Source organism: Myotis daubentonii, chromosome 6 (genome assembly GCF_963259705.1).
Source record: "Myotis daubentonii chromosome 6, mMyoDau2.1, whole genome shotgun sequence".
NCBI lineage: Eukaryota > Metazoa > Chordata > Mammalia > Chiroptera > Vespertilionidae > Myotis > Myotis daubentonii.
Genome location: NC_081845.1, coordinates 8,221,565 through 8,244,963, shown reverse-complemented (window position 1 = coordinate 8,244,963; position 23,399 = coordinate 8,221,565). Strand labels below are relative to the sequence as shown.

General features: G+C 39.1%; 1 protein-coding gene across 2 annotated transcripts; it reads left to right on the top strand.

Moving 5' to 3' along the window:
- The first annotated feature begins 7,317 nt into the window (after positions 1–7,317).
- On the top strand, positions 7,318–23,399 carry MYCT1 (MYC target 1). Of its 2 annotated transcripts, none has more exons than XM_059700012.1 (2): positions 7,318–7,499; positions 20,723–23,399. In XM_059700012.1, exons 1-2 carry the CDS (start codon positions 7,448–7,450, stop codon positions 21,208–21,210), a joined length of 540 nt encoding a protein of 179 aa, XP_059555995.1. In that variant the 5' UTR covers positions 7,318–7,447; the 3' UTR covers positions 21,211–23,399. The 2 variants fall into 2 exon arrangements, with proteins under 2 accessions (XP_059555995.1, XP_059555994.1); XM_059700011.1 differs by having other exon boundaries at positions 20,699–23,399.

Here is a 23,399-nt window from a genome sequence, read left to right as displayed (position 1 = left end):
ATTCTGAATGATAGCTTTGCTGGATAAAGTAATCTTGGTTGTAGGTTCTTGCTATTCATCACTTTGAATATTTCTTGCCACTCCCTTCTGGCCTGCAAAGTTTCTGTTGAGAAATCAGCTGACAGTCGTATGGGTATTCCCTTGTAGGTAACTGAGTTTCTTTCTCTTGCTGTTTTTAAGATTCTCTCTTTATCTTTTGCTCTTGGCATTTTAATTATGATGTGTCTTGGTGTGGTCCTCTTTGGATTCCTTTTGTTTGGGGTTCTCCGCGCTTCTTGGACCTGTAAGTCCATTTCTTTCACCAGGTGGGGGAAGTTTTCTGTCATTATTTCTTCAAATAGGTTTTCAATATCTTGCTCTCTCTCATCTTCTGACACTCCTATAATTCTGATGTTGGTGCGCTTGAAGCTGTCCCAGAGGCTCCTTACACTATCCTCGCATTTTTGAATTCTTTTTTCATTTTGCTTTTCCGGTTGGATGTTTTTTGCTTCCTCGCATTTCAAATCATTGACTTGATTCTTGCGCTCCTCTGGTCTGCTGTCGGGCGTCTGTATAATATTCGTTATTTCAGTCCGTGTATGCTTAATTTCTAGTTGGTTCCCCAATATAAGATCGAGGGTCTTATTAGTTTTCGTGTAGATCTCATTAAGTTTATTGGCAGCTTCTAAACAGTTCTTGAGAGACCTTAAAAGTGTGGTTCTGAACTCTATATCTTCCATTGACAATTTTGTCCTGTTTCTTTGTCTCCGAATTTTGTTATGCTTCCTTGGTGCACCCCCTAGTGGTCTTTGTTCGCAGTCTTATAGTTAAATCTTGATTGTTGTAGCTAATTCCAGGGAGGGTTTGACCTCCAGGCCAAGTGGCTATGAGAATCAGCTGTGTCAGCAGTGAGAGAACTTCTGTCCTCTAGGGAGGTGCTAATCTAGCCTTTGCCTGAGGCTATCCAGTAAATGCCTCTGTGCAGGGCTTGGGCGGAGTGGGTCGCACAGGATCAACAGGGTGGGCCGGAGAGAGCAGTTATGGCGGCTCTCAGTCCTGTCCCCAGGGGCTCTGCCTGAGTCCCAGCACCCGCTGCAAAGCTGGGAGAGAAAGCTGCACTCGCTCTGACCGAAGCCAGACAGTCCCGCTTCTCCCGTTTGAGTCTGGGTCCCTAAAGACTCGCCCGGATCTGGAGCTCAGAGTCTGCGACTCCCTCCCGATTGAAAACGCCAACCGGGCCCTCCGCCGCCAGCCCGCTCCGCGCACTCCGCACCTCAGAATTTGACTTCAGCACTGCGCCTCCTCTGAGTGTCCGTGTGCGTTTCTCTTTCCTCCTAGTTGTAGGACTTCCACTCAGCCAGCGTTCCTGTGGTTCTGGGTGATGTCCCTTCCGTTTTTTGGTTTCACTTTTGAAGTAGTTGTTCAAAGCAGCAAACTCCGGCGTTAACCTATGCCGCCATCTTGGTTCTCCTCTCGTATGTTGGTATTTTATTCAGTAAAATTACCAAACAGTCTTATTTTTCCTCAGGGTTAAAAAGTTAAGCCTCTTGGCTGACATCTGCCATTGAAAATTTATGATCCTTCCCTTGGTTTGGAGACTTGAGCTAGCCCCTTAGACCCAGAGTCTATCATGTCAAGCAGAGCTCAGGTCCCCTTGAGAATAGAACCTGTAATACTGTGGCAGGTGTGTGTAGGGGAAGTTTCCTGAATCCTCCCACAGAGTCCTATGGCTTCCAAAGTAAAAGAAGAATTACTGCATCTGGTACCTAACATGTGGCATTCCATTATATGCTACAATGTCTTTGGAAATATAAAAATAAAATTGTAACTGTTTTCAGATGGAGTGATTGTCTACATGCAACATTCAGAAGACTCTGTTGACAAAGCATTAGAAATGATAAGAGCCTTACAAACATTTACTGGATATAAAATCAATATACTAAGTCAATTAAATTTCTATGCCAGTTTGTGAGTTGTATTTTTATTTTCTTTCTGAAGTTTTTTGATGGACATGAGTCCTTTGTTCTAATATATTCAGCTTAATCAATCTTTGTTCTAGGTTTGTGTTTTTGGTGTATATTTTTTAACAGGTCTTTCTCTACATCACCTTCTAAAAGTACCTATCTGGGCCTCTTATTTTTGTAAGGTGCAAATGAGGAATTCATTTTTTCCCCATGTGGATATTCAGTTGAACAACAGCATGGTTTTCTGAACAGATCATCTTTCAATATAGATTGGCAATTGTTACCTGTCATATATCAAGGTTCCACTTGTCCCAGATCCATTTCTGGATTTCATATTTTGCATCATTAGTCTGCTCATCTCCCCCTGAGTCAACAATATACTGTACTGTTCTGTACTGTACTGTCAGGAAGGTGGGAAGGTGGGAAGGTGGGAAGGGTTTGAGCAACATAGAAAAAAAAAGGAGAAAGAACTCATGGTCACAGACACCAGTGTGGTGAATGCTGGAAGGAGGGGAATGAGGGAGGATGGAGGAGAGTGTGGGGGATAAATGGTGATGGGCACATAGACTTGACTTGGGGTGGTGAATAGACAATGGTGTACAGGTGATGTGTTGTAGAATTGTGTACCTGAAACCTATATAATTTTGTTAACCAGTGCCACCTCCCAAAATGTACTAAAACAGAAAAAAAAAATACACTGTACTAAATACTACAGCATTCTAAAAAGTCACAGTACCTACAGGTCCTCTAAGGTCCTTTTTCTTCTTACGTGTCTTAGCAATTTTGGGCCTTTTTTAAAAAATTTTTTTTTAAAAATTTTGGCCCTTTGACCTTCCCTATGTATTTTAGAATCAGCTTGCCAAATTTCTTAAAGAGTGATATTAGAATACTTTTATGAATTAAAAATTATCTGTGTTGAAGAAAATTGACATCTTTTTGTACTGAATGTTCCCATTTGCGAACATATTATTTATTATACCAGCACATTTTCTTTTATCCTTCAATAAAATCATTTTCCACATAAATCTTGTATATTTTTTGTTATTTTTTTAATTTACTGTAATATTTTCCTAGTAATGACTTCTTTTCTTTGAACATCTTACATTGTTTGTGACAATGTAGACAATTTTACAACCTACAACAAACTATGCTTTCATTTTTATCTTTGCAATCCTTTACATAGTATATTTATTTGTCTTTCTCATGGTCCCAGCAAGGTCATGCTGTCTGATTTTGAATAGAAATCATAACAGTGGTCAAATGTTCTGTTGAAGGGAATGCTTTAATATTTCTTCAATAATTATGATATTTGAATTTGTTTTTAACTCATACTATTTTTCAGGTTAAGGAAGTTTCATTCTTTTCTCAGTGTATATATCAATATCTCTTTTCTGAAGAATTAAGGCACTTGAATCAATTCATTTTGTACTTTTTACTTATAAACTGTAATATAGGTCTTAGTTTTATCTAGATTTTTTTTTCTAAAATACTAAATTGCTTGGATCAATTTATTATGAGGAAGACAAATCCATGATAATTAAAAAAAAAAGTAAAGCTACAAAAGAAAGTTTAAAGTAAAATGTTTATCTTAAGTCTGAGTTTGTCTGACAATGTTCTTTTGTATTGTTTCACTCTATATCAAGTACTAACTCACACTTTTAAATTATTGAGTGCCTATAAATAGAGATCTTTAACTTTTGTTTTTAAGTGGTAAATGGCATTTTTTATTAACCTGAAATGGAATGGCTAAAACAATTTCATCTTCAGATCCCTTGGAGTTATTTTATTATTGACTAAATATTTAATAAGAGCCTGCTTTGTTATTTATTAATAACATGTTATTAAGAGAACTATATTAGCCATGTATATAGAGATATGAGCAAGAGCAGTAAAATTTCTGTCCTCATGGAGCTTAACTCTCGTGGAAGAGCCTAAGAGACAAAGAAAAAGCAAAAACACATATAGCACAAAGTCAGGGCCTGATAAATGCTCTGAAGAAAATGGTAACGCAGGGTCAGAGGAGAGGGCGTGGTTAGCGGGACACTTGAGACAAGGGGACCATTAAGAGGCCTAAATGAAGGGAGGGAGTAGGTCCTGTGACGATGGGGGAGGAACAAGCCCTCAAATGTGTCTTAGGACAAGTGGAGAACCCAGATCTAAAGACCCACCTTGTGCAATCATGAAGAGTAGAAAAGCAGACCTTACAGTTTTGGAAAGATAAAAAGTGACTTCCTGTTTTGGCATTACAAGTCATGGGACTCAAAAATCGCATAGATATAAACACCCATTTACACGGATCTCTGCCAAAACACAGTACGAATCCTTACCCAGCAAATTACGTGCACAGATAAGAACGAATGCTATCAACAAGCTGTTAACAGAAAAGTATTCCTAGGCTATAAATATTGATAGAAAACAAGTTTCCTTCAGAATTTTGATGGCTCTGACCATCTGCAAAAGTGGAAACTTATGGGAGAAAATTAGATACTCAGATATGAGACAATAAGAGGAAGTCAGCCTGTATCCCAGGCCTGAGGCGGAGCGAACTCTGTTTCTGCCCAGAAGGCAGTTTTGACCAAGCCAGGCTCATCCTTTCTACCCACTGGGTTTCTTGTTTCAGAGTAAATACGGTTAGTATAATTCCGTATCAAAATGCATCCATTTTTGCAATTATTATGTATTGAATTGTTTGTCTATAATACAACCAAATGTGGGTTTTAAAAATGAATACAGTAATTGAAGAATCCTACTGTTTCTGGAATAATTTAGAAGTATTTCAATATCGTTCTATCCACATAATATATATTTTTAGAAATAAAATGGTCTTTTACTTTTCTATTTTTATAAATTTTGACTGGAAAAAATATTGAGAAGTAAAAGTAACTATTAAAATGAGACCCCACATTTGCTGTCCTTAAGCAACAGTATGGATATTTTATTTATTTGATTATATGGATTAAACCTCAGCAAGAATATCATAGAGATGCGTCTTCATATTTTCCCAATGATGTCTCTGAATTTTTATAACACTCTATTATTCTCCTTTTGGTGGCCTATATATTAATATCCAGTACATTTACAGTTAATGTAAGTCTAAGAAATTTTTAAAATGAGCAGAAACAACCTCGTTTTTAGAGAATTAGGAGTACAAAAATTAATATAGGATAAGCTTCATGTTTTTTGTTTCAGATATTCAGGAGTATCTTACTTCACAAAGATGATGGCTGCTTCACACTTCCATTTAGGGAGTCCATGGCCAGTTAGGTGAATGCAAGCTGTGCAAGCGCTAGTGCTAGATTAAGCAAAGATTAAGGAAACCAGCTGGCTGAATGCAGTTTAGAGAGGTTACTAAGTATGGTTTAGCACTGACTCATACTTACAATGACTTCCCAGTGCTCAGAGGGTCTAGGCTAAACTAGTAAAGCTTGTAGACAGAGACGTGAAATGTTAACTAACCCACATCTCCTGGAAAGTCTCATGTCAGCCTTTCCTATGGCCACACTGTGCATACTCTCTTGTCATCCCCAGAACATCCCCAGTGAGGACTGTAATCATTCCTCTCTTTTTATGTTGCCTTTTCTACCTTTTCACCCACTCACTACTGGGTAAAATTATTTTCATACTTTCACACACAATACCAGGGTCATCCCTTCTCTCACACCTCCCCATGAAAAAATTACTGTGCTCCACGTACTCCTTGCTGTGGCATTTAAAATTCTGTTGTAATAAAATGTTTGTATTTATGTTTCTCCTACTAGTTATTTTTTTAAAAGTATATTTTTTATTGATTTCAGAGAGGAAGAGAGCGGGAGAGAGAGATAGAAACATGAATGATGAGAGAGAATCATTGATTGGCTGCCTCCTGCATGCTCCACTCTAGGGGTCAAACCCAGGAATTGATCCGTGATCTCCTGGTTCATAGGTCAATGTTCAACCACTGAGCCACACTGTTTGGGCTTATTTTTTATATTTTTTACAATTGAAAAATTGCTCTTTGTCCAATAGAAGAGCATCTCTTTTGTTTTTTTATCATCTTTTTAAAAATAGGTTCTTTCACTCTAGAAACTTTTTTTCATATTTAAATACTAATTGTAATTAAATGTAAATTACATATTAGATAAATATTTATGAAATAAAGAAATTTTCAAAATTAACATACCAAATAGAATGAACCATGTTAAGAGTTTTGAAAAGCAACAGATTTATATAAAAAAGAGGTATTAGAAAATTAATTGTCTGCCGGGGTCCAGCCCCAGCAGGTCCAGGGGTCCCCAAAGGTGTGGACGGAGTCGGCGAAGAAGGAATGACACGGAGACAGCGTTCAGTTGATCAGCAGCCTAGCCAGGATCTCTAGCCCGGATCTCCAGAGAGGTTCTGCTTCGGATCTCCAGCGAGGTTCTGTAGCCATGTTCCCTCGCTAGGTTCTCCAGCCAGGTTCTGTCCAGGCTCTCCAGTCAGGTTCAGTGTCCAGGTTCCAGTCAGGTTCTCCTGCCAATCTCTGTAGTCAGGTTCAGTCCAGGATCCCTTGCCATGTTCTCCCGCTAGGCTCTGTCTCTAGGCTCTGAGGCCAGTCCCTCTCCAGGATCCTCCGGCATGCTCTCTCCAGCGAAGTTCTTCTGTCTCTAGTTCTGTGTTCTAAATTCTGTCTGTTGTTGTCTTGTTGCATCTGTATTTATACTAGTTGATTCTAATCCTGTCAATTTCTATTACAAAGGTTAGGGCGTTTCTTATCTCCATTCCAGGGAGAAAAGATTATGTAGTTTAAGCATGATTGTTCGTAGTTAAAGGGATTAATTACCCGCCTGGCACTTAGTTGAGGGGTTTTATTCCCTCCCTAACTTCAGGGGAAAATCCCTACCTGGGGATTCAACCTTTCTCGGAGAGGTGACCTTGGTTAAAACACAGCGCCAAGAAGGTGAGCAAGCATATTAAGAACCGTATGCCATATATGCCAGGTCCCTTGAAACAGCAAGGATGGACCGGCTCCCGGCAATTGTCCTTGAACAGGACATGGATTTCTGAATTTGTTCCCCTCCATAACTTACTATTTAAAGGTAATTTTTAACCGTTGGAAAACAGTCTCTTTCTCTCTCCTGTATAAGTGTCACCCCGAGCTGTAGCTGAGTTTGGAATCTCCCTATGTGTGTCAGTAGGAGATTGCGAAAGGAGCAGGAAAAAAGTCTCTTATCCCAAAAGCAGTTTGGAGGTGGCCAAGAGGAGGTATTCAGTACATTCGCTGAGGAAATGACGAGAAGGAAATTGTTTTGTGTCTCGGGAACCATGTGGAATTCCAAGATAAGAAAAACAGTTGCTAATTTGAGTATAAAAGCAGGAAACATGATACACTTGTTTCCTTTTATGCAAACACAGTATATGAGGGGTTGTGTGAAAATTATTTTTCTCTTGCGGAACCACAAAGACAGAATCAAAGTGCTTCTTTTGGCCACACTGGCTTTTCTTTCTTTCTCTTTTTTCTCCTCTCTCTTCTATTTCTGGTGGATATTATGGCTAATAACACAACAAGTTTAGGAAGTCCGTGGCCAGAAAACTTTTGGGGTAAGATATTTTCTTTACCTGTTTTAAATTTAAAATTAGTATGTAGAGAAATGTACTGTGTGATTTACGAAAACATTGAATATCTCTGAGACCTTTTGTTTACTGTAAACTGACTGTTTTCATTGATTGATTGTAATAGATATATTAATATAAAGTGTCTTTAAAGTGGGCTATAGCAACACTCAAGAAAAATCTGGGCAACAGGACTGGATTGGCTGGTGTTACAAAATATAATTAGAAAGGAATAAGGAAAAAGATGAGAAGCAAGGTGGCAGGAATTGCTCTTTGGAATATGATAATGTGGCTTTTGTTGGAAAGTGAAGTTTTATTTGTTTAAGGTTATGGGTTATGTATTTTATTTAATGAAACCAAGAATTCCTACAGAGGTTACCTTAACATACATGGTCAATGCTACACTTTTTAATTCCCTAGTGAACCTAACTAATAAATCAGTACTTAAGGAGGGTGATACCACAGATAAGAGAAGGAATCGTATTATGAACTTAGAGGGGGAAACTGAACTAGAAAAAGCTAAGCGGGAATAACACCACATGTAACATTACAGAGGACGCCGAGCACAGGAGAGAAGGCACCACACAGAAGGCCTTGTGTTCGGACACAGCTGCTGCCCAAACGCCGGCGGCCGGTGGAGCCAGTATCACCAGTTGTTCAGGCTAGAGGGACAGGGAAGGACTGGGATGTGAACTTGACATGTACTTTGGGTTCAGGGAAATTTTAAAAATCAAGGGGGCAATTTGGATTACATCCAGAAAAAGACTTGAGGAGAAAATGGAGTTTATGGATAGATGGATATCCCTTTTTAGTAATCCAGAACAAGTTTTTAATCCTCTGTTGCAATTCAAGCGGGTATTTTGGGAACAATGAGGGGAAAGGTGAGCAGCAGTGGCTGGCTGCTCCTGGCAACCTCACTTACGTGTCCACCATCACGGAAACTCGCATGAAGGGAATTAATAATTCTTTCTACCATCAACCAGTTACGTTTGCTTCAATTTGTAAATTATATCAGGGAACATCCTACAATAATTATGTAACAAAATTAGGAAGAAGAAAATAAATTATATTTGCATATCCAAGAAATGGCATGATAGGCTTATTCAGGTAGACACCAATAGATGATAAGCCTTTGGATTGTAGACTTGTAGACATCTAATCATACGTTTGTTACAATACTACTTGGTGTCCTCATAACAGAGCAAATGAATGTCCAAAAAACAGCTAGAGAGTGTGTTCACACTAAATTCATCGTTACAAATCTAAGTAGCAGTGTAAATGAATTCAAAAGCAAAGTAACTCTTACTGCAAACATTAATTGTTAAAGCCAAATCTATTTTTTTCCAACAACTAAATGCCAGGTTCACTTAGGCAAAGGAAATCATTATCCACTGACTAACACATGGACAGTAATCACTAAGAAAACTTGAATCTGTAAGAGCAGATGTTTAGTTGGAGTCTATTTGCCAATCCTAAAAAATGATAATTTTTTTAAAATATAGAAATCTGTGCTTGAGAAGGAATTCAAATTTACTGTCCCAAAGATACTTCCTAGAGTTTCTTTGTCTTAGTATGTGAATACAATGGAAAATATATAAAAATAACGAAAACCAGGAAGGGGAGTGTTATGTTGATAAGCATTAACAAAATCAGGGCAAATATGTTGAGCAGATATAATGTTTGGGGGAAAATATATAAAAGATCACATTATTTTTTTCTGAAGTAAGGAATATTAAGTGGAAATTGCAAAAGTGTAAATGTGAATATATAAAAGATAAAAGTTTCTTAAAACAAATCCCCATCTTTTTTCTTTTTCTTTCTTATGTGTATCTAAATTGATATCTATTTTGATCACTGATTCCACAGACATATTAATTTGATAATCTTGTAAAATGCAGTGCAAGGCATTATCCATGGCTACCAAAGTCAACTGGCTGCTTCTCACTTTGAATTTGGAGAAGTAAAGAAAGACTAGCTTAGAAAAACAAAACTTGAGCGTTAAGCATATCAATTTCCCAGACTTAACACACTCAAGCTGCATAAAATGATGATGACTATTACCAATCATGACAGCTTGCATTTTCATAGTAATTGCCCCTCAATACTTACTACATGTTGTGCAAGCATTAAAGCAATTAGTGCAAGGGTGGACAACACAATTAGCCTGAGAGGGACAACCTAGACCAGTGATGGCAAACCTTCTGAGCTCGGCGTGTCAGCATTTTGAAAAACCCTAACTTACCTCTGGTGCCGTGTCACATATAGAAATTTTTTGATATTTGCAACCATAGTAAAACAAAGGCTTATATTTTTGATATTTATTTTATATATTTAAATGCCATTTAACAAAGAAAAATCAACCAAAAAAATGAGTTCGCGTGTCACCTCTGACACGCGAGTCATAGGTTCGCCATCACTGGCCTAGATGAAGACACCCCCTTGCATTTCTCAGTTTTGCTTAAAACTGTTGCTATAAACATTGCCCACAAAACCAGCAAGAAACAACTGGGGAAAGTTTGCTGTGCCCTAATGTAATGAAATAGGAGGGAAGCATCCTTAAACTGAGTTGCCCTCTTGGTACCTGGAGTACTAAAGAATACCTGTGGTTAAACTTCCTGTCTTGCCATGTGGCTTTTCTCTTTTGGCTAACAGTGTATGTGTATTTGGCTACCATTGTATGTGTGTTTGGCTAGCATTGTGTGTGTTTAGCTAGCATTGTGTGTGTTTGGCTAGCATTGTGTGTGTTTAGCTAGCATTATGTGTGTGTTTGGCTAGCATAGTGTGTATATTTGGCTACCATTGTATGTGTATTTGGCTAGCATTGTGTGTATGTTTGGCTAGCATTATGTATGTGTTTGGCTAGCATCATTGACTTAGGAGCTTGCATTTATTTACCTCAATAAATCTTCTCCCAAATGTCACTGTCTGTCCTCAAGGTTACATTCTTGGAGGAGATTATGTGCTCATACACATGCAAATGAATGCCTTTATGTCATGGACTAATACAAGATAATATATGGTAAAATGGCAATGATTGGTAATATACTACAACTTTTTAAAAAATACAGCAGAAAGGGTTCCTACATCCTTTTTAGAAGAAAGGAGATCAGATAAATTCAAATAGAAAGATAATCCTAGGAAGAACTTTTCAGTCATTCATTTTTCCTTCATTCACTCATTAACTCATTCATTCATATACTTATCTATCTACTTCATTAGTTTACTCAGAAGCATTGATTGGCCACCCATTATATAACAGGCAACGTGTGAGGTTTTAGGGCAGAAATGCAGCATAGCTGGAGAATTTCTGGGTGCTCAGGAGAAATGTTATCAGCAAATATGCACAAGTAAGTACCCACAAGCCACATTTGTTGAGAAGTGAATGGCTTGAGGCAGAATTGTGTAAAGGATATCAGTATAAAAGCTTGAGCAAGTTTAACATAATAATCCTCAATTTCATGAACTCGGTCTCCCCTCTTTCCTCTTCCCTACGACTTTTTCTCTAAGGTGTGTGTGTGGTGGTGGGGGGGTAACACAGGGGAGGGGAGACATACTATTAAGGTATTGGAGAAAGAGGGCCTTTGTTTCTTGAGAAACTATTTTTAGTTCTGATATTTCCTTTATACACTTACTTATTTCTTATAGTTTCCATTTTTCTGCTGATACTTTCTACTTTTTCTTTCATTATGAACATTTTCCTTCACATCATTAAACATACATATCAGCTGCTACGACGTCTTTGTCTGCTTATGCGAACATCTGGGTCATCCTAGTGTCTTAAGGGGCTGACTTTCTTTTCTCCTAGAATGGGTCACATTTTCCTGTTTCTTCACGTCAAGCAGCTCTACGTTGTTTTCGGAACATTTTAAATGGGCTTTTGGATTCTTTTATATTACCTATAAGAGTCTCTTTTTCTAGTTTGTTTTCACAAGCAAATACATGTTTAGAACTCCAACTAAAATCCCTATAAAGCCTGTCTCTTGAAAGGCAGTTCACATCTCAGATTAGTTTAGTTTGTTGGTTTTTTTATTTTTTTGTCTTTTTCTCTAGCTGTGCTATTTGGAATTTGCAATATAGTTCAAGAGTCCACCATAGATATAGGAAATGTTTATCAATAAAATGTAGGGATCCTCATTTCTGCTGTTTCTTCAGACTGGAAATGCTACAGGTTTTCAGTTGGAGTTTCACCTGCCCCACATGAATCAGACTGGAAACTGTGCTCTGACCAGAAGTTTTGAAAAGTAGAAAAATAATCTAGTGCTTGCTCTTCTTTTCTTCCAAGTGTCAGATTCCCTCTAGTAACTGCCTATGTTTGGTCATTCTTCAGTGCCTGCAGATAGGAATTGTTTTAGGGGAAGGGAAGGGTGTGCGGTTTAACCAGTATTTATAGTCAGTATACCTGAAAGGATCAATCCACAAAAGCTTACTTGGAATCTTATCTTTACACTAGAGGCCCAGTGTATGAATTCGTGCACCAGTGGGGTCCCTCAGCCTGGCCTGCAGGATCAGTCCAAAGCTGGTTCTCCGACATCCCTCATGGGGTCCTGGATTGCAAGAGGCCAGGGAGCCCACTGGCGCATGATCAGGGCCGGGGAGGGACACAGGAGGTTGGCCAGCTGGGGTGGGACTGTAGGAGGGCTCCAGGGCATGCCTGGCCTGTCTTGCTCAGTCTTGATTGGACGGACCCCAGCAGCAAGCTAGCCTACCAGTCGGAGTGTCTGCTCCCTGGTGGTCAGTGCACATCATAGCAACTGGTCGACCAGTTGACTGCCCCCTGGTGGTCAGTGCACATCATAGTGAGCGGTTGAGCAGCCTTAGCATATCATTAGCATATTATGCTTTGATTGGTTGAATGGCTGACTGGATGACTGGACACGTAGCATATTAAGATTTTATTATATAGGATGTTTCTACTGTTTATGCAAGGCCTTAAGTCAGGAAGGAGCCTGGTGGCAGAGGGCAGTGCAGATGGAGTTGGATGAGCTAGTAGAAGAGTACAAAGAGTAGAGGTGAGCCGAGATAATTAAATACAGGTCAACTTGGAACCTCCATCTACAGAGGCCACTTTTAGGAGTTTGCTTTTACTCAAATATGGAGGGTTTGGAACAGAAGAGTGATGTGATTTGACTTACATTTTCAAAGGTTCACTGTGGCTATTATATTGAGAATAGAACATAATTGGGAGAGTAGGACAAAAAGACCAGATAAAAGGCTAATGCAATATTCCAGGTCAGAGATGATGGTTGCTTGGACCACAAAGGTGGCAGAGCAGTTAAATAAGAATTTGAATTCTGGATATAGAGGCATTGTGAAAACAGACCAAAGAGGATTTTCTGGCAGATGATATACTCATAAAAGTAATTATTCTGTTGAAATTATTGTAATCCATTGAGTTTTATCTGCCCTAAATATTATTCTCTCTAAAAAGCTTTTGCCAACATCTTATTGCTTGAAACATTTTCCTCTATACTCGAGGGAACCAAGAACAGCATACATAGCCTGCTTTGGTAATAGTTAAGCTTTATTATTCTTACTAGAGGCCCAATGCACGAAATACGTGCAAGAGTAGGCCTTCCTTCCCCCACTGCTGGCACTGGCTTCCCTCTGGCACCTGGGACCCAGGCTTCCCTCACAGCCCTGGCTTTGTCCAGAAGGTCATCCGGAAGGACGTCTAGTCTAATTAGCACATTACACTTTTATTATTACAGATAATTGTAAAGGGTTTTGTGACTAGATCAACATTCTATTTTGTTATCCAAGACAAAAATTACTTTTCAGATATTGGAATGATTCAACTCAAGGCCACTAGATGGTAGCCTCTACTAAATTTTAATACTAATAAAATTTGAGGTAATGATTAGATTTACTAAAAACCAGATTCAAGATTAGAATATTAGAATTGGGAGGCACTGTAGTGACTGTTATTAGGCCAAAATGAATAACATGACTTGGGTAAGTTAAATACCCATTATAATAAAAACTAGGGGCCCGGTGCACGAAATTCGTGCACTGGGTGTGTGTGGGGGGTGGGGGGGGAGTGTCCCTCAGACCAGCCTGCCCCCTCTCACATACTGGGAGCCCTCAGGCGTTGACCCCCATCACCCTCCAATCGCAGGATCGGCCCCTTGCCCAGGCCTGACGCTTCTGACAGAGGCATAGACCCCCATCACCCTCCAATCGCCTGATCGGCCCCTTGCCCAGGCCTGATGCCTCCGCCAGAGGTGTCAGGCTTGGACAGGGGACCCCCATCTCCCCCTGATCACTGGCTCTGGCCCCCGCCCAGGCCTGAGGCCTCTGGCCCAGGAATCATGCCTGGGCAGGGGACCCCCATCTCCCTCTGATCGCTGGCTCCACCCCCCTCCCAAGCTTGACGCCTCTGACCCAGGCTTCAGGCCTGGGCAAGGAGACCATCATATCCCCCCAATCCCCGGTTCCGCCCCCCACCCAGGCCTGATGCCTCGGCCAGAGGAGTTGACCCTCATCACCCTCCGATCACCAATCACCGGATCGGCCCCTTGACCAGGCCTGAGGCCTCTGGCAGAGGTGTCAGGCCTGGGCAGGGGACCCCCAGCTCCCCGTGGTTGCAGGCTCCGCCCCTTCCCAGGCCTAACGCCTCTGGCTGAGGCGTCTGGCTTGGACAGCGGGGACCCGCAGCTGCAGCGGCCCCGCGATCGTGGGCTCCGCTTTAGGCCCAGGCAAGGGACCCCTAGCTCCCGGGACTGCCAGCTTCGACCGTGTCCAGCTCCCATCGCTGGCTTCACCCCTACTTCCTGCTATCACTGGCCAGGGCGGCAAAGGCGCCTGATTCTCCGATCATGGCTGGGGGGCAGGGCAAAGGCGGCCCCAGGGCCGCCTTTGCCCTGCCCCCCAGCTCTTAGCTCCCCCCTGGGTTTCTGATCACTGTCAGTGGCAGGGGGCTTCTTCCTGCTTTCCCTTTCACCTCCCTGCATTGTGCCTACATATGCAAATTAACCGCCATCTTGTTGGCAGTTAACTGCCAATGTTAGTTGGCAGTTAATTTGCATATAGCCCTGATTAGCCAATGAAAAGGGTATCGTCGTACGCCAATTACCATTTTTCTCTTTTATTAGATAGGATTATTCATTGAGGATGTATGGGCCAGTCCCTTGCTGGTTGTATAGAAACACAATACAAATTAGAATAACAATACCTAATTTATATGCCATACCTTACTGCTCTTATTTATTTATTGTTCCTTGTTTTTATGTTTATTTATTTATTTTTATTGAATTTATTTATTGGGGTGCAGTGGTTAATAAAATTATATAAATTTCAGGTGTATAATTCCATAATACATCATCTATATACTTTACTGGTTTAGAATTTGTTCTTATTTTCCTTCGAATGAATATCTGCATTTCTAAAAGTAATTGTTAGGTCTTATTATTTGCATTATATTGTAATTATGTGAAGTGAAGTCATGGCTTATTTTTCCCCCCTTAAGAATGTTGAGAAATAAGCAAACTGTCCTCAAAAGAGAAATATCTGAGCCAATATATTTTTCAGGTATATTTTCTTTTATAGTAAGTTTTTTTTTTTTTTTTTTTTAAAAAAAAAAGCTCCCTACATTTATGGGCAGAAGTCTGCCAGGATTGAACTACATAATTTTAAAGCTGTATGGCCAATAGATGCTGTTTTTATTAGATATTTTCTGGACTCACCGTTTGTGTCAGAAAATCATTCACTATAAACAAAAAGTCTCCTTATGGAAGACCTTTCTGGAACAGGCTGTTATAATTGTGATTCTTGATATTTCTTTCTTATTGCTTTTCTGCATTTCCATACTTATTCTTGCAGTTAGTATTTAAGGGTGCTTAGCCAGACAGATCAGCTTTTTACCATATATTTCAGCAAGTCTTAGAGAGTCTTGTGTTATTCTCATTTGTAAGTATTAAAAAATTCTGCATATATAGCAAGGACATAAGAATTAGTGCAGTAACTTCTAAAACAGATATTTGACTGACCACATGGGAAAGGAAGTCATTTTCATGGCATGTGCACTCAACTGAACAATAAAATTAGGCAAATCCATATCTAAGGCAGTATAATTTTCTCTTTCATTTTTATAATTTCTGTAGCTCCATCTTTTTGTATTTATATGCCTTCAAAATTTAAATAATTTATTATTAATATGTACATATTATTCTCAGGTACTTTTAGCATTCAATATTGAATCCTCTTCAGCTATGTATATAATCATATACAGTCTTTCATTTATAATAACAACATACTTTGAATCAAAAATATCTATTCTGCCTACATTGTGGGCCCAGACCAAGGTCTACAATGTCAAATAGAAATTTTAACAACCCATAGGAAATAATAATTTAAAATAGATATATTATTAAATTGCTTTTGTGAGACTATTATTCTACTTTTAGTGCCACTAAAAATAATAATCTTTGTACTCACAAAATTTATATTTTTCATTTAAGAAGATTGTGGTGGTTGAAACTATTCTTTAACAACTTATCTACTGGAGTTTGTATATGACCCTTGTTTTCTTCTATCAGAACAATAATATATTTTGAAAATCAAAGTCACCAGGCATATAAATATATTTCTCACTTCATGTATTTTGGTTTCCTTTGCTAATTTTCTCAATCACTTTAATGAGAAGAAATTATTTCCCCCTGGTTATATATTTTGAAAGTTTCTAATTTGTTTTTCTTGACATTGAACCTGATGCTATTTCTCACTATAGATAAACCATTAGGAATGCTTTATTTGCCAGAAGAGACTGTGGTTGACAGGCTGAAAGGGTAGATACACTGGGATTGTGTATGGAAACTCCTGCAAATCTTCAAATGCTTTTACTGGGTAACCAACTCAGTTTCAAGGTCTTGGTTATTATCTCCATTTAGTTTAAATAAAGTAAATATATGTCTTTGACCTCATCTATTATACCTGCTTATATCCTGATATGTGTAGGATCCTCAGTCAGACCCTAGTGGTTATATAAGTTTATATACAAAAGCCAGGGCATATACTTTGTGAACCTGACTATTTGTCTCCTCCTTTTTGTTGTACATGAGTGAAAGCCATAGTTTCCTGACCAGTGCTGGTTGTCAATATTCAATTGTTAAAATAAATCATGTTAGTTCCACCCCTGGCGGGGTGGCTCAGTTGACTGGAATGCCGCTCAATACACGAAAAGTTCTGGGTTTGATTCCTGGTCAGGGCACATACCTAGGTTGCTGGTTTGATCCCGAGTTGGGTCACTTAGGAGAAGCAAACAACCCACGTTTCTGTCTCACATCAATGTTTCTCTCTCCCTTCCTTTCCCTCTAAAAATAAATAAACATAACCTTAGTGAGGATTTAAAAAAAAGATGTTAGTTCTACTATATAAACCTTACAATCTTTCAATATCAATAAAAGGAGAGATTTGAGTCCAAGGCATTTTTAAGAGTTTGTTTTAGCTAAGACCCCATATCTCTGTTTCTATATTTGAAGTTGTTATTTAAAATTCTCTAATGGAGGTTGTTGATTCAGGGAAATATATCAATAGAAAACATAATATTGTTTACCATAATTTTCCCAAGTATTTTTGTTCATAACAGACTTTCAAATCTGGTGTCCACCCTGGCCTTTCCACCCCAGAATCCTGGGAGTCATTCTAGAATCCTCTTTTCCTCAGTATAGCAAAGTATGATGTTTTTACTGGTTGACTTTTATTTCTAGATGCTGAAGGTGGGAGAGGAATTGTGTGTCCTTTAATGGTTTTTAATTTTCTTTTGTTCCAAAGGACCCTAAATTGTCCCCTTACTCTTTCTTTTCTCCTTCATTGTGTGGTTACCAAAAACCCCTCTCCTTTTCTTCCTTTGTTGTTTTAAGCAGCTTTGAGACAGAATTTACCCACTTAAAGGGTACATTTAAATGGTTTTTATTATAGCCACAGAGTTGTGTGGCCATCACCACAATCTAATCTGAGAACATTTTGTCTTTCACAAAGAAACCCTGTTCCCATAGCAGTCACTCCCATTCCCTCCCATCTCTCCCACCCGTCCTAAGCAATCACTATTTGCTTTTTATCTGCACAGTTTTGTCTGTTCTGGACATTTCATATAAATGCAATCATACGAGAGGTGACCTTTGGCAGTCTTTCCAAAGAAATGTGCCTCCTCACATGTCTGTATGCACCGAAAGCTTCTTTCCTAAACACTGTGTGCAGGGACCAGAACACCTTTTCATCATTTTCAGTTTTTACAGAATTGCCTTTCTTCTCCATGAAAGCTTTCGGTGGAAGATAATTGATTGGCATCTCTATTGTTTTTCATAGTTCATTTTCTAGGTAACTTGAAGTTGGATGTCATTGTCTTCTAATTATACTGAAGGCATGGGTTTTGTGTAGTTTTATTTGTTCATTTTGTTGTTCTTTTAGTGTTTTGTGTTTGTTTGTTTGTTTTTTTGTTTTTCCTTTTGGAAGAAATATTGGAGAATTCTTATTTACATTGCTGCCATTGTCTTGGAAACTCTGAATTCCTATAACTTCTTTTCTGGGTTCCAAATATTTGGGGCCCCGGTAGAGGTTAATTTGGAATTTTACTATATTACTAGCAAGGCTTACGTTAGGTTCTAACTTTATTTATTTGCTTTCTCCAGATAGAGTCTAACGCAATAAAATCCTCATCTCAAGAGACTGCATTTTCAGGTTATGACTCAGGATTATTTTTGTGAGACACTTTTTGGAAGAACAATACTGGGTCTAAGAGATGTTTCCTGAATCATCTTATAATTCAGAAGTCATCTTCCTATTTTACAAAAATTATTGTGTAGATTTAATATAAACAATTGTCTTAGAGGATTTTTATATTTCTAACGATAATTGTGAAAGTAGGAGATAACAAATATAATCTTTCCTTGGGAGATAAATGTAACAATAAAAGGTAGAAAGACACGAAATATATCTTAAAACAAAGGAGCAATCATCAGTCTTAGAAATTCATTAACATTAGCTTATTTTGTTATTTCTGAATTACTGATTTTCATAGAATACAACAACAAACTGGTAAAAAACAAACCTTGGCAATCATAAAGTCTAACTCCATTAAAAAAATAATAAAACAAATGAGTCTAAATAAATTTCTTAAAAATCACAAACATGTTAGGGATGAAGCTGAATTTAAATCAGTTGGCTTTTGCCGTGTAAAAATCCAACCCAAAACATAGTGGCCTAAATGATCATTGATGTGGCTCATAATTCTGGGGTTGGCAATTTGGATGCAGATCAGCTTAATGCATTTCCTGCTGGCCTTCTCGCAAGTATCACACTCAGATGTTGGATTGACCAGAATCTGAATTATCTAAATGATCCCACCTACATATTTGGAGTTTGACAGGCTCTTGGCCAGGGCCACAAGGATACTGGGCCATGTATCTCTCAACAACCAAGAGGCTAGCCTGAATGAGTTCACAGGCTGGCAACTGCAGGGTTCCTGAGAGCAGCGGGGATGGAAGCTGAAAGCCCCTGAGACTTAGACTTGTGCTAGCACAGCTTCATTTCCATTGAGTCGAAGGCCGACCAGATTCAAGGGGTGGGAAGCAGATTCTACCTCTTCCTGAAAGGAACTTCAAAGCATTTGAAAACCCCCTTCTTTTGTTTTCCCAATTTCACAACCCCTCGGAGTTAATTTCCAGATAAGCAATTAGATAAGATAGCTTACTCCTCTACTTAAGAGTAACATTTTTTAATGAAATGTGTCTCTATCCAAAAGGTTATACATGAAATGGAGCTTGAAGAATGAGTTTTCCAGACAGAAATGTAAAAATTGTATCTAGATATAAAAACAAAACAAAACATGGGAAAGCACAGAATTTAAGAGAGAAGGACAGGTTTTGTGTTAGTGAGAAAATCAACATGGCTCATGGGTTAGATCGTGCGGTAGAGAATGGAGAAATGTGGATAGTACGGATGGAGGGGCCTTCTGATATCCAGGGTGTCTTTCCATTCAAAGCAGGGGCTCTGTTACCCAGTTTCATTCAAGAATATGCGTGTAGTTCTCACAAAGGAGCAGTAAGGTAGAATTTCCATTTTGGTAAGGTTTTCTGCCCTCCCCCATTTCCCACCAGAAGAGGAAATCTGAACAAACACAAGTTCTGTGAATTGAAGGATACTGGTGTATAGCAGGATTCTATGGAAATGCAGGGGACAGGAATTTTATTATCAAAACAAGGGCATGATGGCAGCATGAACCAGAACTTTGGGTCCAAGAAAGAGCCCAGTAGTTTCCATAGGTCATGTCATCAATGAGTCATAGATCTAAGTGACAGTCCAGAATTTCAGAGAATAGAACATAAATCCGTCAGCCCACCAGGTGGTTCTAGCCCAGCACTTCCTCTCTCAGAATGAGCTCAGAGAGTGAGATATCATGAACCCTGCAGGTGGGAGACATGGATGCTTGATAAGAACAGACAGAGGAAAAGGCAAAATCAATATGATTACAAAGTCCCTTGTGAACTTGGTGCATTACTTACTACTGTAACTCAAATGGAAATAATCTTTCAACTACATTTGCAACCCTATAAAAACGTTATGAGCTAAATAATGGCCTTTAAAAAAAACGGGACTATATTTATGACTTCTTTCTTAAAGATGATAAAATAATGTAAGCCACATGAAATGATACAGATAAAATGTTATTTTAGCGGTTCTCAACCTGTGGGTCACGGCCATCGGAAAACACATATAGCATATCAGATATTTACATTACGATTCATAACAGTAGCAAAATTACAGTTACGAAGTAGCAATGAAAATAATTTTATGGTTGGGGGTCACCACAACATGAGGAACTGTATTAAAGGGTCGTGGCATTAGGAAGGTTGAGAACTACTTTTCTTTAAATGGAAATGTAACAGCTCCCACTTGTTTATATCCATCTAGTACAATTTTCTACTTCTCTAACTTAAAATCGGTTTAATCATATAAGATGTCCCAAAAGTGTATACACACTTTGAATAATTAATTGCAATGTTTCTTTCTTTTCAGGTTTAACCCATTGGAATTAATAATTATTTAAAGTGTGTATACATTTTTGGGAGGAGGGACCCTGAATACACCATCGCATAGTTATTATTTGCATTCTGCCCTGTGTTTTCAGTTGAGTCCCTACTTACAAATCAAATCACCTGCTTATTTTTTTTTTGTTTGTTTCTTCGTTTCAGAGGATCTTATCATGTCCTTCACAGTGTCCATGGCTATCGGGCTCGTGATCGGAGGATTTATTTGGGCTCTGTTTGTCTGTTTGTCTCGAAGAAGAGCGAGCGCCCGCATCTCCCATTGGAGTTCAAGTCGGCGACCTCGGTCTTCTTACACTCACGGCCTCAACAGGCCCGGATTTTACCGCCACAGTGGCTGCGAGCGCCGCAGCAACCTCAGCCTGGCCAGTCTCACCTTCCAGCGACAAGCTTCCCTGGAACAAGGCAATTCCTTTCCCAGAAAATCAAGCTTCAGGGCTTCCACGTTCCATCCATTTCTGCAAAGTCCACCCCTTCCCGTGGAAACGGACAGTCAGGTGATGACTCTCCCCGCTGCCCCGACCTCCCCCACCATCCTCACGGCGCACAGCCTGCGGCGCCCGGACTTCCACTGGTCCAGCAGCAGCCTTCCCGTGGGCCTCTCCCCGCCGCCTCCGCCTACCTACGAGTCCATCATAAAGGCATTCCCAGATTTCTGACCAGGAGCTTTCGCTAACTTGGTTCCTTCTTTCCTTGTCTTTTCTTGAAAGGAAATCATAAACAGACGAAGCAGAATTTTGAGGACATGGCCCAAACGACCAAGGAGTTCCCCAACTGGAACATGCTCAGACAAGTTGGACGTTACAATGTACATTTTCCCTGATCCCATTTTTTCCTTATCTCACAAATAAGGAATATTTTCGCAACTCGTGGTATATTTATGTATTTTGTACTCAATGTGAGGATTTTTAAAGGCCGTGATGCTAATCTAAGAATCATCAGTAATACAGTATGTATATTTTAGACTACAATAAAAACAAGGTAGTGGTGGTTTACAATCCCCGTTCACTGTCCGATGTGATTGCATAGGGTCAAAGACATCAGTGTCACTTAAAATGTGTTCTGGCCTGAGGAATTTTAATGTTGCTTTCTTCGGAATGACGAGTGAACGATTTTACAGCCTTGGGTCTCTAATGAATTATATGGGCACGACATGACGGAACACAGAAGATTCCAAAGTTCCCTGATTCCGCTCACTTAGGCAAAGTATGGGAATCAAGCTGAGCTCTGTGAGTGTCACAGGGTACTTCCATTGCTAACCTTCACTTTTGTGCTTTTCCTCAGAATAGTTTTCCACACGTCACGGAGGCAGAACCCCTGGATTTACTCACATGATAATTTACCTTCTTCACTGTTGTAGTTATATTTTAGAAAAGCAACAGCCACAAATCCAATTCACTTAACCTAAAAACACACGTCAACACTGAGCTTATATTTTTTCTAAGGGATACGTTTTATTTCTTAGATTTAAACCTAGCAATAGGGAAAGCACTTTATCTAGAGACTTTCTCCTGTAATTTCACAAATGAAACAAAGAAGTTGGAGTCAGTGGGAACAAAGTCTGTCATTGAAATGGATGTTACACCCATGAAGAATTCTCCTTCCTGGATTGACTCATCAGGCATCATCCCTCGTTTACATTTCTATGAATTCAACTTCAGATTCTGTGAAGAGTCTTTATAAATGACCAGAGGCCCGGTGCACGGATTCGTGCACACTGAAAGGAAATTAATTAGAAGAACTATTTTAGAGGCCAGGGAGGGACCGCGGGAGGTTGGCCAGACTGGGAGGAACCACGGGAGGGCTCCAGGGCATGTCTGGCCCGTTTTGCCCAGTCCCAATTAGCCAGACCCCAGCAGCAAGCTAACCTACTGGTCGGAGCATCTGCCCCCTGAGGGTTAGTGCACATCATAGCGACCGGTTGAATGGTCAAACGGTTGGACACTTAGCATATTAGGCTTTTATATATAGAGATTAAACCATGCCATAACTGCAGGCAGTTATTTAAGGAGTTCACTTCCACAGACGGCCATCTTCTTAAAGAAAGGTACATCCCAAATGTGGGTACCAGAGAACTTCAGGGGCCAGATGTCTGTGGCTGCCCTTTTTCATATAAGGACACAAGTTCACTGGATAATGACTCTAAAGGCCTGTGCTTTATTTCTAATACAGTGAATATTTTGCTTATGTTGCTGTTTGTTTGCTCCTATGAACGTTGGGAATTTTGTTGAAGAAAAACGTACTCTCATTTTAGCTTCTGCAATGCAGTGGTCACAGCTACTAGTGTCTACATATGGCTTAAGATTGTAATGATTTTTAGATAATAAGATTTTTTACATAGCATCTTCCTTATTATTTTTGTTTAGCTTATATTTATATTGTTCCTTAAGGACAATTATTATTAATGATGTCTATAGATAGATTCTCTTTAATGCAATATACCAGAAAGAAAAGAAGGAAAGAAAGAAAAAAAGCTCACAGGATAACCAATTTGTTCTAAGTTTTTGTTGTTATTGTTTTGTTGTGTGTGTGTGTGTGTGTGTGTGTGTGTGTTTAACACATTTAACAATCATCATATAGCCACATAAAATTTCAAGGGATCATTAACTTAGTAACAAAGCTATCTTGCATGTATGTCATTTTTATTGTTTAACATGAGAAGTTAAACAGATTTTATATTGGGAGTAAAAACTGTTTTATATCGCACAATCAAAATGAGTGTCTTGTAAATATTGTGCAATGTCTGAAATGTGAAATTAAAGCACAACCTGCAGACTTTTTTAGTTGTATTTTTTATTTGAAATGTTTAATATTTTTATGAAACAAAATTAAACTGATGTTAATTTTG